General features: G+C 38.1%; 1 protein-coding gene across 2 annotated transcripts in view; it reads left to right on the top strand.

The window, feature by feature from the left end:
* Window positions 1–11,148, top strand: part of LOC113113105 (neurexin-1-beta-like) — a 65,225-nt gene extending 54,077 nt beyond the window's left edge. For both annotated transcript variants that reach the window (XM_026279273.1, XM_026279274.1), the window contains 2 exons: window positions 3,323–3,410; window positions 9,797–11,148. In XM_026279273.1, coding sequence (XP_026135058.1) covers window positions 3,323–3,410; window positions 9,797–10,101 — 393 coding nt within the window. In that variant the 3' untranslated portion in view covers window positions 10,102–11,148. The remainder of the gene's footprint in view (window positions 1–3,322; window positions 3,411–9,796) is intronic.
* The last annotated feature ends 1,852 nt before the right edge of the window (window positions 11,149–13,000 follow it).

Below are 13,000 nucleotides of genomic sequence, written 5' to 3'. Positions count from 1 at the left end.
TGGCATAGGTCATAATATAGATATATTTTGAGATGAAAAAATCTTTACAAATGCTAGAACTGTGGCACTCAAAGGAAATAATGCTATCAAGTAGCACACCTAGGTTTCTAACTGATGAAAATAATTGACAGAGCAGCCATTGAATCTTAGACAGTGTTCCAGGTTATTACTGGTGAATGGTTTAGGTCCGATAATTAACACCTCTGTTTTTTTTTTTTCAGATTTTAGTAGTAACAAATTACTTGTCAATAATTTTTTTCAGTTTTTCAAACTGGTATGTTTCGCCGGGTCGCGAAGTTATATAGAGCTGAGTGTCATCAGCATAACAGTGAAAGCTAACACCATGTTTCCTGATGATTATATCTCCCAAGGGTAATAAATAAAGTGTAAAAGTAATGGCCCTAGTAACGAGCCTTGAGGTATTCCATACTGCATTATCAATATAATAGCTCTTCATTCACTGCTACAAATTGATGGCGGTCAGATAAGTATGATTTGAACCATGCTAATGCACTTCGACTTATGAAAACAAACTTTTCTAGGCTATTCAAAAGAATGTTGTGGTCAGTAGTGTCAAACACAGTGCTAAGATCTAATATCACTAATAGAGAGATACTGTCATGCTGTCAGTCTCTGTTTTCCTGGGTGTCCACTAGTGAGCTCACTTCTCCTTAGGCACTTCACCATAGGCACTATAATTCCCCGAGTCTGGTCCTGTCTTTACAGTAACTGCATTCCAGTTAATCGCACAGGTGCAGGAAATCTATTGTCATTAGTCCCCTTATAAATACCTGTCTTTCCCTGCTGTTTGTATGGAGTCCTTACCCTTCGTGTACTATGTTCTCGTCTCCTGAGACTCACCCTTGCCTTCTCGTCCTCCGAGTTTCCTGTCCATTTCATCCGGTTCCTGCTTTTGTTTTGTTTGTCTCTTAAGACTGTTTTTGTTTGATTACCCTTTTTTGTCAATAAACATACTAGCAATTGGATCTTCCCCTCTCCTTGTGTTTTCCTAGTGCACGATCGTCACAGATACAACCACGATCAGATGATAAGAGCAAGTCATTTATAACTCTAATAAGAGCATTCACAGTACTATGATATGGTCTATATCCTGACTGTAAATCCTCAAAGATCCCATTTTTCTTTAAGAAAGAATAGAATTGTGAGTATACTGCATTTTCTAATATATTGGACAGAAAGGGAGATTCGAGATTTGTCTGTAATTAACTAGTTCTTTGGGGGTCTAGTTTTTTTTTTATTTTTATAAGAGGCTTAATAACAGACAGTTTGAAGGTTTTGGGGACATAAACTAATGACAATGACAAATTAATAATGGTCAGAAGAGGATCTATGACTTCTGGAAGCACCTCTTTTAGGAACTTAGATGGAATAGGATTTAACATACATGTTGGTTTAGATGATTTAACAAGTTTATACAATTCAAATACAAAAACCTATGGTAGAGAATGAGTGGAATTGTTCCGAGGGGGATCTATAGCGATACTTTAGCTGATGGCTGCATGGTTTTAATTTTATCTCTAATGTTGATTGTTGAATATTGAATATTTTTCATTAATTTAGCCACTGTATTGAATAAATACCTGAGGTTGTGTTTGTTTTCTTCTAAAAGAGATGAAAAGTAATCATACAGTTTCTAGCAGTTTTTAACCCTCAGAGGTCTAGGGGTTTTTGGGGGCCTGAACAAGTTTTGACATGGCCTGTTTTTTGTGCTTTTTTCAGTTGCTTCTAAACATATACATGGCTAAATTCTGAAAATACTGTATTCATTACAAACTGGGCTACAATAATATGTAATTAGCATGTATGTACATGATTTTGTTTTTGAGAAAACAACGTTTATGCGTGGTTAGTGAAAAAAACTAAATATTTTATATATAAAGTCGTAAGTAAGGTCATAAAACACATACAGAATATTTGTTCACAAGACTGTCAGACCTGGAGCTTGTAGCCTAGATTTTTTGCTTCAAAATGATGTGAAATGTATTATTGTGAGTTACACCTGAGAAAACAAAGGCCTGCATAATGATCTGCATAATGAGCCTTTCAGTCAGGTGTGTGATTGACAAGTAAGGGTTACAAGAAAGAATGTGAGGACAAAATAAATATATATATTTTTATGTTTGTATTTTATTTTAAATATATATAATTATCCCACAAAATAATTTGAGATTCACTTGCAAGTGAAGTTAAACAGTTGATTAGGAACAATCAAAGCTGACTTTCAAAGCTGAATTTTTAGCATAATTACTCCAGTCACTCGATCCTTCAGAAATCCTTCTAATATTCTCATTTTCTACTCAAAAAAATAAATAAATTGTATTGTTATTATTATTATTATTATTATTAATGTTGAAAAGAGCTGGGAATATTTTTGTCCGTTTTTTTTTTTTTTTTATAAATTGAAAGAACAGCATTGATTGTAACATTTATCATATTAATCGTTTTTATTTATCACCACGTGTTTGCTAAATAAAAGTTTTAATTTCTATATATATTGACTCCAAGCTTTTGAATGGTAAGACTGGATGCTGAAAATTTAGCTTTGATCACAGGAATAAATTAAATTGTGAAATATATTCAAATAGAAAGCAGTTATTTAAAATAGTAAAAATACTGAACAATATTACCGTATTTTCCGGACTGTAAGTCACACTTTTTTTCATAGTTTGGCTGGTCCTGTGACTTATAGTCAGGTGCGACTAATTTATCAAAATTAATTTGACAAACCAAGAGAAATGAACCAAGAGAAAACATTACAGTCTACAGTCACCAGAGGGCGCTAGCCTCTCATGGCTGTAGACGGTAATGTTTTCTCTTGGTTCTAAATAAGTGCGACTTATAGTCCAGTGCAACTTATATATGTTTTTTTTTCCTAAGCATGACGTATTTTTGGACTGATGCAACTTACACTCAGGTGCGACTTTGTCCGAAAAATACGGTACTGCTTTAGCAAACTGGTATTGACTGGTATCGTGTAATGTTGAAATATATACATGAACATCACATAACTAGTATTTCCAAAGGGTATATTGTTTATGTGCTCTTAAATCGAGCGCATAGTAAAGTTCAGCGTTGGTTACAGATGCTTTTTGTCATTTTTCTTTCTTTTTTTTTTTTCAACAACGGGGATGCCATCTCCATTACACTTTTAACTGATAAAAAGTCTTAAACTAATGCTCTGTATACTCATTTAATAGCTTTGATAAGATCAGTTTCCTATTTCATTTATTCATGTATGTTTTTTATTCTGTTTTATATATCTTGAATTCAGCCTCTCTTTTCATTATCATCCGTTTTCCAGAATACTGATGACTTGCTGGTGGCATCTGCCGAGTGCCCAAGTGATGATGAGGACATAGACCCATGCGAGCCAAGCTCAGGTGGATTAGGTTAGTCATCTCCTTATTACTACTTTTCTTTCTGACTGTCATTCTCTCATTGTGTTTCCTCACATTCACCTCAACAGTTGTGTCTGTAGAATGTGCAAATGCAGGTAAATAGAAGATAAAGAGCCTTCCTCCAAAGTACTTCTGGAGCAATGTGTCTGTATCTGGTATTTTAAATATTAAAATGTACTTCTGTTTAGAGTTGTTTGGGTCGCGGTTTTCACACACAATTATGGGGCCACATCTGGAATTTAAAGGAAGGGTAAATGAGTTTGCAATAGAAGATTAATTGTGCATGCTGGTGTGTAGAAGAAAAAAAAAACAGTGAATGTGAAGAGAAAAGTGTAGCAAAGAGAAACTAATATGTAAACTATTAATAATGGTCTTGACAGAGATGAAGATAAAGGATAATAGTCTCTAGTTAAGATTTTAGGTTTATGAGGTCGAATCAACAGTTTTTGCCATCCTGGACATGAGGTGACATTATCTATAGTCAGTGCTACCACCATTCTTTCTTCAGAGTCATTTTATATTGCGTTATTTTCAGTCTTCATTTTTTTCTCATATATTACTGAAATATATATTACTGAACTGTATGAACTGTACAAATCACAAGTTGGGTCGCTATCATATGTGGTTCTAAATCTGATTCAGGACAGATGTTTTGCAATGCGACCACAATCTGAAAGGTCATATTTGAATTCTTGCAACTTTAACATCACTCTAGATCAACTTTCATCATAACTCCGCATCGATAGGAGTCACTCCGATGATTTTACCACCGGTAGTTCTTTGATCACTAGGTAATTATGTTAGACAGTTGAGGAGGCAGTCAGTGAGGTGTTGTTTTACAATGTATTACAATGCTACAATGCTATACAAGCTAAACTTAAGGGGTTGTACCTCACACTGAAATCTGATATGAGCCACATTTAAAAATTACAATATGATCAGCCTGAGTAATAAATTGGAGCCGAGTACTAACGCTTGAAATATATACATATCCTAAAACTCATCCGTCAGGAAAGATGGCTGAAATGTATTCAACATTTTTGGCAGCTTATTTTAATACCTCATGGGGTCTGTGAATAAGTTGTAGTAAATAGTTTGTTAATAGTGAGAATTGGACCCCACATTAAAGTTGTAACGTGGAGTCATAGACGTTCGGATTCAATTGCAGTGTATTTATTGGAGAATGGTCAGACAGGCAGTAATCAAATAACAGCGTCAGGAATGTCAAGGGATATCCAAAATCAGAAACAATAAATGACATTTGCACATTAGTGTTCCAATAAGCCACTTTGAAACTGTTATTTAATTTATTTTTTAATATATGTTATGAACAGAAGTTGAAACATACTGAATTACTTCAGACGCAGAGCAGTGTTTCTGATATCAGTGAGCCTGGAGTGGAGCGGGAGCAAGAAATGGTGAACCCGGAGCGGAGCTGAAGCGGAGTGATTATTAAATGCTCAGAGCACGGAGGGGAAATTGTTTACGCCTTTACTGAAGAAGGTGTACTTGAATTCTAGTCATGTGACTTCAGCCTTGCACACCCTGGCTGTTTTTCTGGCTTACCAAGCTCCAGTTTTATGAGGGACTTTGATGAGTGCACTAAATTGGATGCCAAGGCTGTTTGTGAGCTACTAAGAGTTTTTGACTTAGGCTCTTTCTTTCAGAACATGCTACACAACTCATTGTTCAAGCTCTAGTTCTCTCCAGGCTAGACGATTGCAATGCTTTCTTAGCAGGTATTCCCAACAAAACAAACATCTACAACTAATCCAGAATGTGGCAGCAAGAGTAGTCTTTAATGAACCGAAAAGAATGCATGTTACACCTCTGTTTATTTAATTTCCACTGGCTACCAATAGTCGTTTGTATAAAATTCAAGGTATTGATGTTTGCCCACAAAACTACCACTGGCTCTGAACTCCTTTACTTAAATTGTGTACTTCAGACTTGTGTGCCATCCATCACTGCAAACAAACAATCCATCATAGTGCAATTCCATGTAGAAAAAAATATCTGTATGAAGAATTTCAAGTTTCCAGGCCCCACCATAGCACAGAAACTGCACTTGTTCAAATTACAGATGACTTGCTTCTTGCGTCAGACCAAGGCTGCATCTCATTGATAGTTTTACTTGATCTTGGTGCCCCGTTTGACACTATAGATCATGAAATACTGTACTCATAGATCTATTACAAAACTACAGAAAAGCTAGTACATGCATTCATGATCTCTAGACTGGACTATTGTAGTGCACTTCTAGGTGGTTGTCCTGCATCTTCAATAAACAAGTTACAGGTAGTCCAAAATGCTGCAGCTGGAGTCCTTACCTGGTCAAGAAAATATGATCATATTACCCCATTTCTACAGTCTCTGCACTGGCTACCTATTAAGTTCTGTATCACTTACAAAACAGTATTACCTATAAGGCCCTAAATGGTTTAGCTCCTGCTTACCTAACTAGTCTTGTACCACGCTACAATCTATCACGCTCCCAAAGGTCGCAAAACTCTGGACTTGTGATAGTATCTAAGATAGCAAAGTCCACTAAAGGAGGTAGAGCTTTTTCCCATTTGGCTCTCAAACTATGGAATAGCCTTGCTGATAACGTTTGGGTTCAGACACACTGTCTGTTTAAATCTAGATTAAAATAAGCATGCATATACACACCATCCGAGATGCCGACGTGAAGACATCAAAGTAGTATAAAGAGGCATAAGACGGCACACTCACTTGCAGGTTATTCTTTATTAATAATGATTTAGTGCCAGAACTTTGGTAATAAAGAATCACCTGCAAGTGAGTGTGTCGTTTTATGCCTCTTCGTGCTAAATCTATATTAAAGACAAATTTCTTTGGCCAAGCATTCAAATAATGCATCTCATAATATTTGATTTGAGAATTGACATCCCGTGGTAACTAGGATTTACACAAGCTTCAGTCTGGATCCAGAACACCTTAGAAGAGATGATGCAAACCCATCAGAGGACCTCAGATGATGCCAACACTGAAACAACATACAGAACTACCAAATTTTGCTATAATTTTGATTGCATCATAATAATTGCTGTTAGTGTTTGTCGCCTGTTTGATTACATCTTCAATTGATTTTTCCATACATATGTACGTAAAGGATAAATTACCACTAATAAGCTACTACTAAACATTATAGAAACTGAATTCTCTGTAGTTGCTTTCAATGATTTGTATCGTAAAAAGTGCTATACAAATAAAACTGAATTGAATGTAGCCACAGCTTTGTCAACAAAGGAAAGAAAAGAGATGCAGAATACTTTGCTTCAAAAAAACTCTGTTCCTGTCAGGATATGCACGGGAGACAAAGGTAGGTGAATTCAGTACAGTGTTTATTCAATATTCAAGTGCTCGGTGAATACTTTGTGTCTTCAAGTGTGGGCAGTACAATGAACACAGGGCACTGGATTGTAGACAGGTGAGTACGTTTGATTCAGGAGTGACAAAGCCACAGTCATAGTTCGCTCATATATGTTCTCTTCCTTCACAGAGGCCGAAGTTAATACCAGCACGGGATATACACAGGAGACTACAGAGACTGTTGAATCACAGGCAGCGATAAGGTGATCCGTTGTCCTGAGGACAGCAGAACAAGCACACAGGTTAGTGTTACAAAAGGGTGAGTATACGTTACGTCTGGTCGGCAGTGAAGTGTCAGGAGCTCAGGAGACAAGTGCGGAGGGTCTGTTCCTGTTGGAGGCTTGACGGAGAACTGAAGTTGGGATGAGTGTTTTATAGTGCTCTGGTTGGATCATTGATGCAGGACAGGTGTGGCTGATTATTACTCAGGGGAACGTGATTGTTGTGGAGTTGCAGAAACCGGGCTTGCCAGATCCCTGTCACTCCCCCCCCCCGCCCCTCCAGGGTCTGTGCCAGGGGACCTAGTTCTCCGACGTTGTGGTGGCCAGCCTCGGGGTCGCGGAGCGGGTCTTTCTGGAAGTTGGGCATGGAACTCTGTGAGCAGATTGGGGTCGAGGATATCTTGACGGGGTACCCAACATCTTTCTTCTGGTCCATAATCCTCCCAGTCTACTAAATATTCTAGTCGCCCACAACGACGTCGGGAGTCTAGAATCTCTCTTACTTTGTAGACGGGTTCAGCGTCAATGGGTGGTAACGGGGGGTTGTCGTCAGGGACTGGGTCTGCAGAGGGAACAGACACAGGTAAGTGATGGGGTTTTAACAGAGAAACGTGAAAGGTGGGGTGTATCCGGTATTGAGCGGGTAAATGGAGTCGGTAAGTAACAGGGTTTAACTGTCGCTCCACTGAAAAAAGGTCCTATATACTTAGGGCTTAGTTTTCTGCAGGGTTGTCTTAACCGGATGCCCCGTGTTGAGAGCCAAACCAGTTGTCCAGGTTGATATGTGGGATTTTGCCTTTGGTGAGTATCGGCAAAGCACTGGTGACGATTTATGGCCTGCTGGAGATGGTGGTGTGCCTGGTTTCATACCCTCTCACTGTTCTGGAATTGGTGTTTACTGCAAGGACCTCAGATCGCTCACCGGACCAGGGGAACAGAGGAGGTTGATAGTCTAAAACACATTGGAAAGGGGTCAGGTTGGTGGATGACTGTCGGAGTGAATTTTGTGCATATTCTGCCCAGACTAAGAAACGGTTCCAGAGGTTTTGATGGCAAAAGGTTCGAAGGAAGCAACTGACATCTTGCATTTTCAGTTCTGTCTGGCCATTTGTCTGGGGGTGAGACTTACAGTGACATTGAGTAGTGCGAAGAATGACCGCCATACCCTTGAGATAAACTAGGGTCCTCGATCCGACACGATGTCCTCGTGGAATTCCAAAGTTCCGAAACACATGCTCGAAAAGGAGCTCTGCGGTCTCAAAGGCTGTGGGTAAAGCTCTCAAAGGAATTAATTTGCAGGCTTTAGAAAATCTGTCTATGGCTATTAGGATACATGTTTTACCATCAGAAACGGGGAGGTCAGTGACAAAATCCACCCCGATGTGGGACCAAGGGCAATGTGGAGCCGGCAAGGGGATTAATTTCCCAGTGGGCAGTTGTCGCGGGATTTTTGTCATGGCACAAAGGGCACACCCCTGGATGAAATCCTGGACGTCCTCTTGCATTCCTGGCCACCAGTATTTGCACTGTAATGAAGCAAGAGTTTTAATTACCTCGGGATGATCTGTTCCTACAGAGGAGTGAGCATGGGAGATGAGGGGTCTACGATGATCTTCGTATACATACACCTTCCCAGGTGGGCATGCAGGTGGGATGGGCTGGTGTTGTGATTGTTTGCGGAGCATTTCATCCAGGGTCCCACTGAATGGGATTAACAAATAACCTGGTGGGCGAGATGGGCTCTGGTTCTTCAGGGATCTCCTCAAGGGCGTGGTCAGAGTATCAGCTCTTGTAGTCTCGGATCCTGGATGGTAAGCTATCTGGAAATAGAATCTGGTAAAGAATAAGGCCCACCTGGCCTGCTGAGGATTGAGTCTTTTGGCCTCAGTACTTTATACAGTATTTTATATACAGTACAATACAGAACTTTAGCAACAAGACAAAGGGATGTAGTTGTGAGACCAACATTGACAGCAGCAATGTTTAAAGATTATGACAGAAACTCTGGTACCAAAATTATTTCAGAATTTTACAGTAGTAAATAGGATTTGAGAAGTGTTCATTTCTAATTTGGATGATGTTTATTAAAGAGCAGTCATTTAACTCATTATCTAAATATATAAAATTTTCGTTATAATTGAATGGTTCGTATGTTCATAAACAGTACTATTTATATTGTGGTGGCATACACTTGACGTTACAGAATTCACATATAGTGCTTGTGAGATTATGTTCCCCTTTATGAATGTTAAGTTGCCTGTTTTGCCTGTTTTATCTTTAATTTTGATTTTGCCTGTGGTCATGTAACTGAACGAACACCTACCATTTAGTCATATAGTGCTTTTCGATGTACTAACTTAATAAAAGTTAGTTACTATTATGTGTCCATGATCTTGGTATGACCTCTCTGATGTTCAGGATGATGAGGAGTGTATCGCACATAATGATATGTCTTCAGCTTTATATTATACTGAATGAGCTCTTGCATTTTGAAGTCAGCTCATGTTGGAGACGTGCCCTCTCAGGTAGTGCATGTGCTCAGTCTCATTATCTGATTAAAAGTCAGAAGCAGCAGCTTTTGTAGCAGGAAACCTACACAGGTCAGCTACTTGCCATCTGTTTTTGTGTGTGTGTATCACTTGGATCAATAAGATAAAGCACATTTGTGTGCAAAAGCTGGAAGTATCTTACGTATACTGACCCAATTGGTGAATTTTGGTGAGACAGGTTTGATGGACTGACTCTGTGTTTTTGTTTCTTCAGCTAACCCTACTGGACCAGGGGTGAAGAGCTATCCTGGTCAGTCTGAGGTTTTCCATGAGTCCAGCAGCACCACAGGCATGGTGGCTGGCATCGTGGCTGCTGCTGCACTTTGCATTCTTATTCTTCTCTATGCCATGTACAAATACCGCAACCGTGATGAAGGATCGTACCACGTGGATGAGAGTCAAAACTACATTTGCAATTCAGCCCAGTCAAATGGAACAATCTTAAAGGAGAAACCAATGGATGGTACCAGTAGTGTCAGCAAGAGCAAGAAAAACAAAAACAAGGAGTATTATGTGTGATTCTATCATTCTCATCCACAGTTCTCACAAAAGTCAACTATAAGACCTACTCATGTAAGATAACAAAAACTGAGAGATTGTGGAAAAGCATTTAGTCATTATGTCTTAAACAGAATAGATGAAAGAACAGAAGGACAGCCACTTGCGGATGTTCAGAAAATGTCCAGCAGGCCGGTCGGAGTAAGACAAGCTGATTAAATATCCAACAATTACCCATTAGTGATGGAAAGATGACTCTCACTTTCTTGTGTAACAAATGCAAGAATGGAATGAAGAATACGCAATAGACTATTACAAAATGCTTTTGTGATTTGTTTTGTTTTCCTGAAGCATGATAATTCTTATAGAGCTAATATGAATGAAAGTTGACGATATAATGGAAAAGAAGATTCTTTTTGGCAAACATATGGCTTGCAAAACAGTTGTGGATATCTCAGTGATTATGGATTTTATGGTTAAGTCTTATTTAATGTTTCTATACAGTAAAACCACAACTGTTTGTTTTATAACCTGTTGCATTGAGGATGCAAACTTTGTCTACTATATGTCAAAAAATGTCTTACATGAGTCTATTATAGAGTTTACAGATAACAAACAATGCAATTTGTTTTTTACATTTTATTTTTTCTATTTTGTTATCTGCAAATGACTTTAAAAGTTGTCTCTTAACTTTTTGACTATGGGTGTGCACATACACGGCCCATATTTTCGAATGTACTCTGAAAGACACACAAAACAGTGAAGCCAGATCTTTCCAAAGACATATCACTATCAATAAACTCACAAACCTAAACTCCCGAGAGATAGTTCTCAGCCTGCAGTGACAGATGGGATGAGTCCATGTTTAATTGTGCTTACCCTCAGAATGCAATCATATATCAAATTCATTCACTCATTTCCATCATGTGAGTACATCAACAGAGTACACTCATTTGACTTATTTTTTTTAGACCTGTATTGTTTTTTATACAGTATTTTATTTCTGAGACTTTAAAATTGTAAGCATTAAAAATAGCTGTGAAACATTTATCAATCAAATAAAATATTACCCAGAATGAATCATTTTATCCAGAGTATTTATGAATATGTGTCATCTTGGATAAATGCATTTCTATCACCATGTATGTTTGTATGCATTTAGTTAGCTAATTAATTAGTGTGCTACATTTATTTTATATATTATCACTATGATTAACACCACTTATACATTCTTCTTTTAGCACTGTAACATCTTTAGAACAAAAAGGAAAAATGTTATGGTGGAAATATTTTCCAGCATTATTTATTTGTTTTTGTTGATGAGCTGGTTTTGTGCTCTTGTTTTGCTCTCTCCGGTGGCTTTGTCAGGCTTTCAGATTTGTCTGGATTTCTGCGAGTCCCTCAGCTTTATACTGCGTGTTCATCAGCACCTGTAGTTAATTGAACACTGGGGGCAGCATAGAGAGAACTAATGATGCCTCACCAGTCACGCTCTCATTTTAGATGATGAATAAACATCTGTTAAACTGAATTCATGTATGTATTTTTATTTTATTTATTTTTTGCAGATAACTAAATAATTGCAGAAAATATTTTTGGGGTGTTCACAAAAAGTCCATTATGTTTTAAAAGAGATTTGCTTTTAGAAATGCTCAAAACTGAGGGGCTATGAACACTTTCCACATCACATACTTTTTGTTCTAATATCTGTGCAAAAGTATTAGTCCATTCGTATTTTCACCATCCAAAAAGAACCCATGCACAGCAAGACTTATTTTGCCAGAGGGAAATCTTCAAAGTGAGTTTGGACATTTTTAATCGGCTTGTCCAGGAATTCAGCATAATTGAGATGGTGATGTTTTCCTGCAGTCTGATCCAAAAGTCTTGGGAAGTGAAGCCGGTCCTGCTATAAGTCACATTTGAACACCTCCAGCTTCCTCTAGAAATCACGGACAGCTGACATGAGCCCACACACTGTGCTGGAGTTTCATATTAAGGTCACTGAGATAGTAATGTAAGTAAGAAAAGCAAAAATTTCCATTTCCTCTTCATTCTTTATGAAATCAACAAACAGTTTGGCTTTTGCAGTCTTCTGATCCAACAGAAATGTCTCCAGCTCTTTCCACAGTGGCCAAAACCACTCCAGTACCTTGCCTTTACTAAGCCACCAGACATAGTTGTGAAGGAGCAAATTATCAAATGTTGCATTCACCTTTATTAGAAATGAGCACAACCAGCGATGTTTCAGAGCAGAGGATGCTCTCAGATAGGACAAGTTTCATGACTGTTGTCATGCTTCCAATGACCTTTCTCCAAGGCTGGCACACAGAACCATCTGGTGAATTATGCAGTGGTATGACATGAGGTCAGGGTGGTGAGCTCTCAAGCGTGACACTAGTTCCCTCTCTCCCCCAATCATACATGGTGCACCATCGGTAGTAATGGAAACAAGATTTTTGCCATTGATAGTAATAATCCGTTAAGATTTTTGTTTGCACAAGGAGTCTGAAAGCAGCCAGTGCTCCACAAGAGATCTGATCATCATCTTCAGTCTGTCTGGAATAACATGAAGAAACAGAACAAACTGAGACAAACTCAATCCAGAACAACTGTGGCAACGTCTCCAAGACACTTCAAGAAACCTGAAGAGCTCCCTTAGAAACAATGCACAAGTGCACCAAGGGAAAAGGCTGCTTTAAATGCCAAGGATTCTCACACCAAATGCTGATTCATTTATATATATAAAAAATAATTGCATTATTACATTATTTTTGACAGCAATCCCATTTTACAGAATTTTTACACAAATGTCTAAAATGTTTACAATCACTGTAAGTTCCAGGTAGGTTTCTTTCTGCACACACACAAACAAATTAATATTTATTTTTCTTAATAAAACACTATCTATTTACTGATAGAG

The sequence above is a fragment of the Carassius auratus genome, chromosome 13 (genome assembly GCF_003368295.1).
Source record: "Carassius auratus strain Wakin chromosome 13, ASM336829v1, whole genome shotgun sequence".
NCBI classification, from domain to species: Eukaryota; Metazoa; Chordata; class Actinopteri; order Cypriniformes; family Cyprinidae; genus Carassius; species Carassius auratus.
Note: the sequence above shows the minus strand (reverse complement) of the source record. Positions and strands in the feature narration are given on the sequence as shown.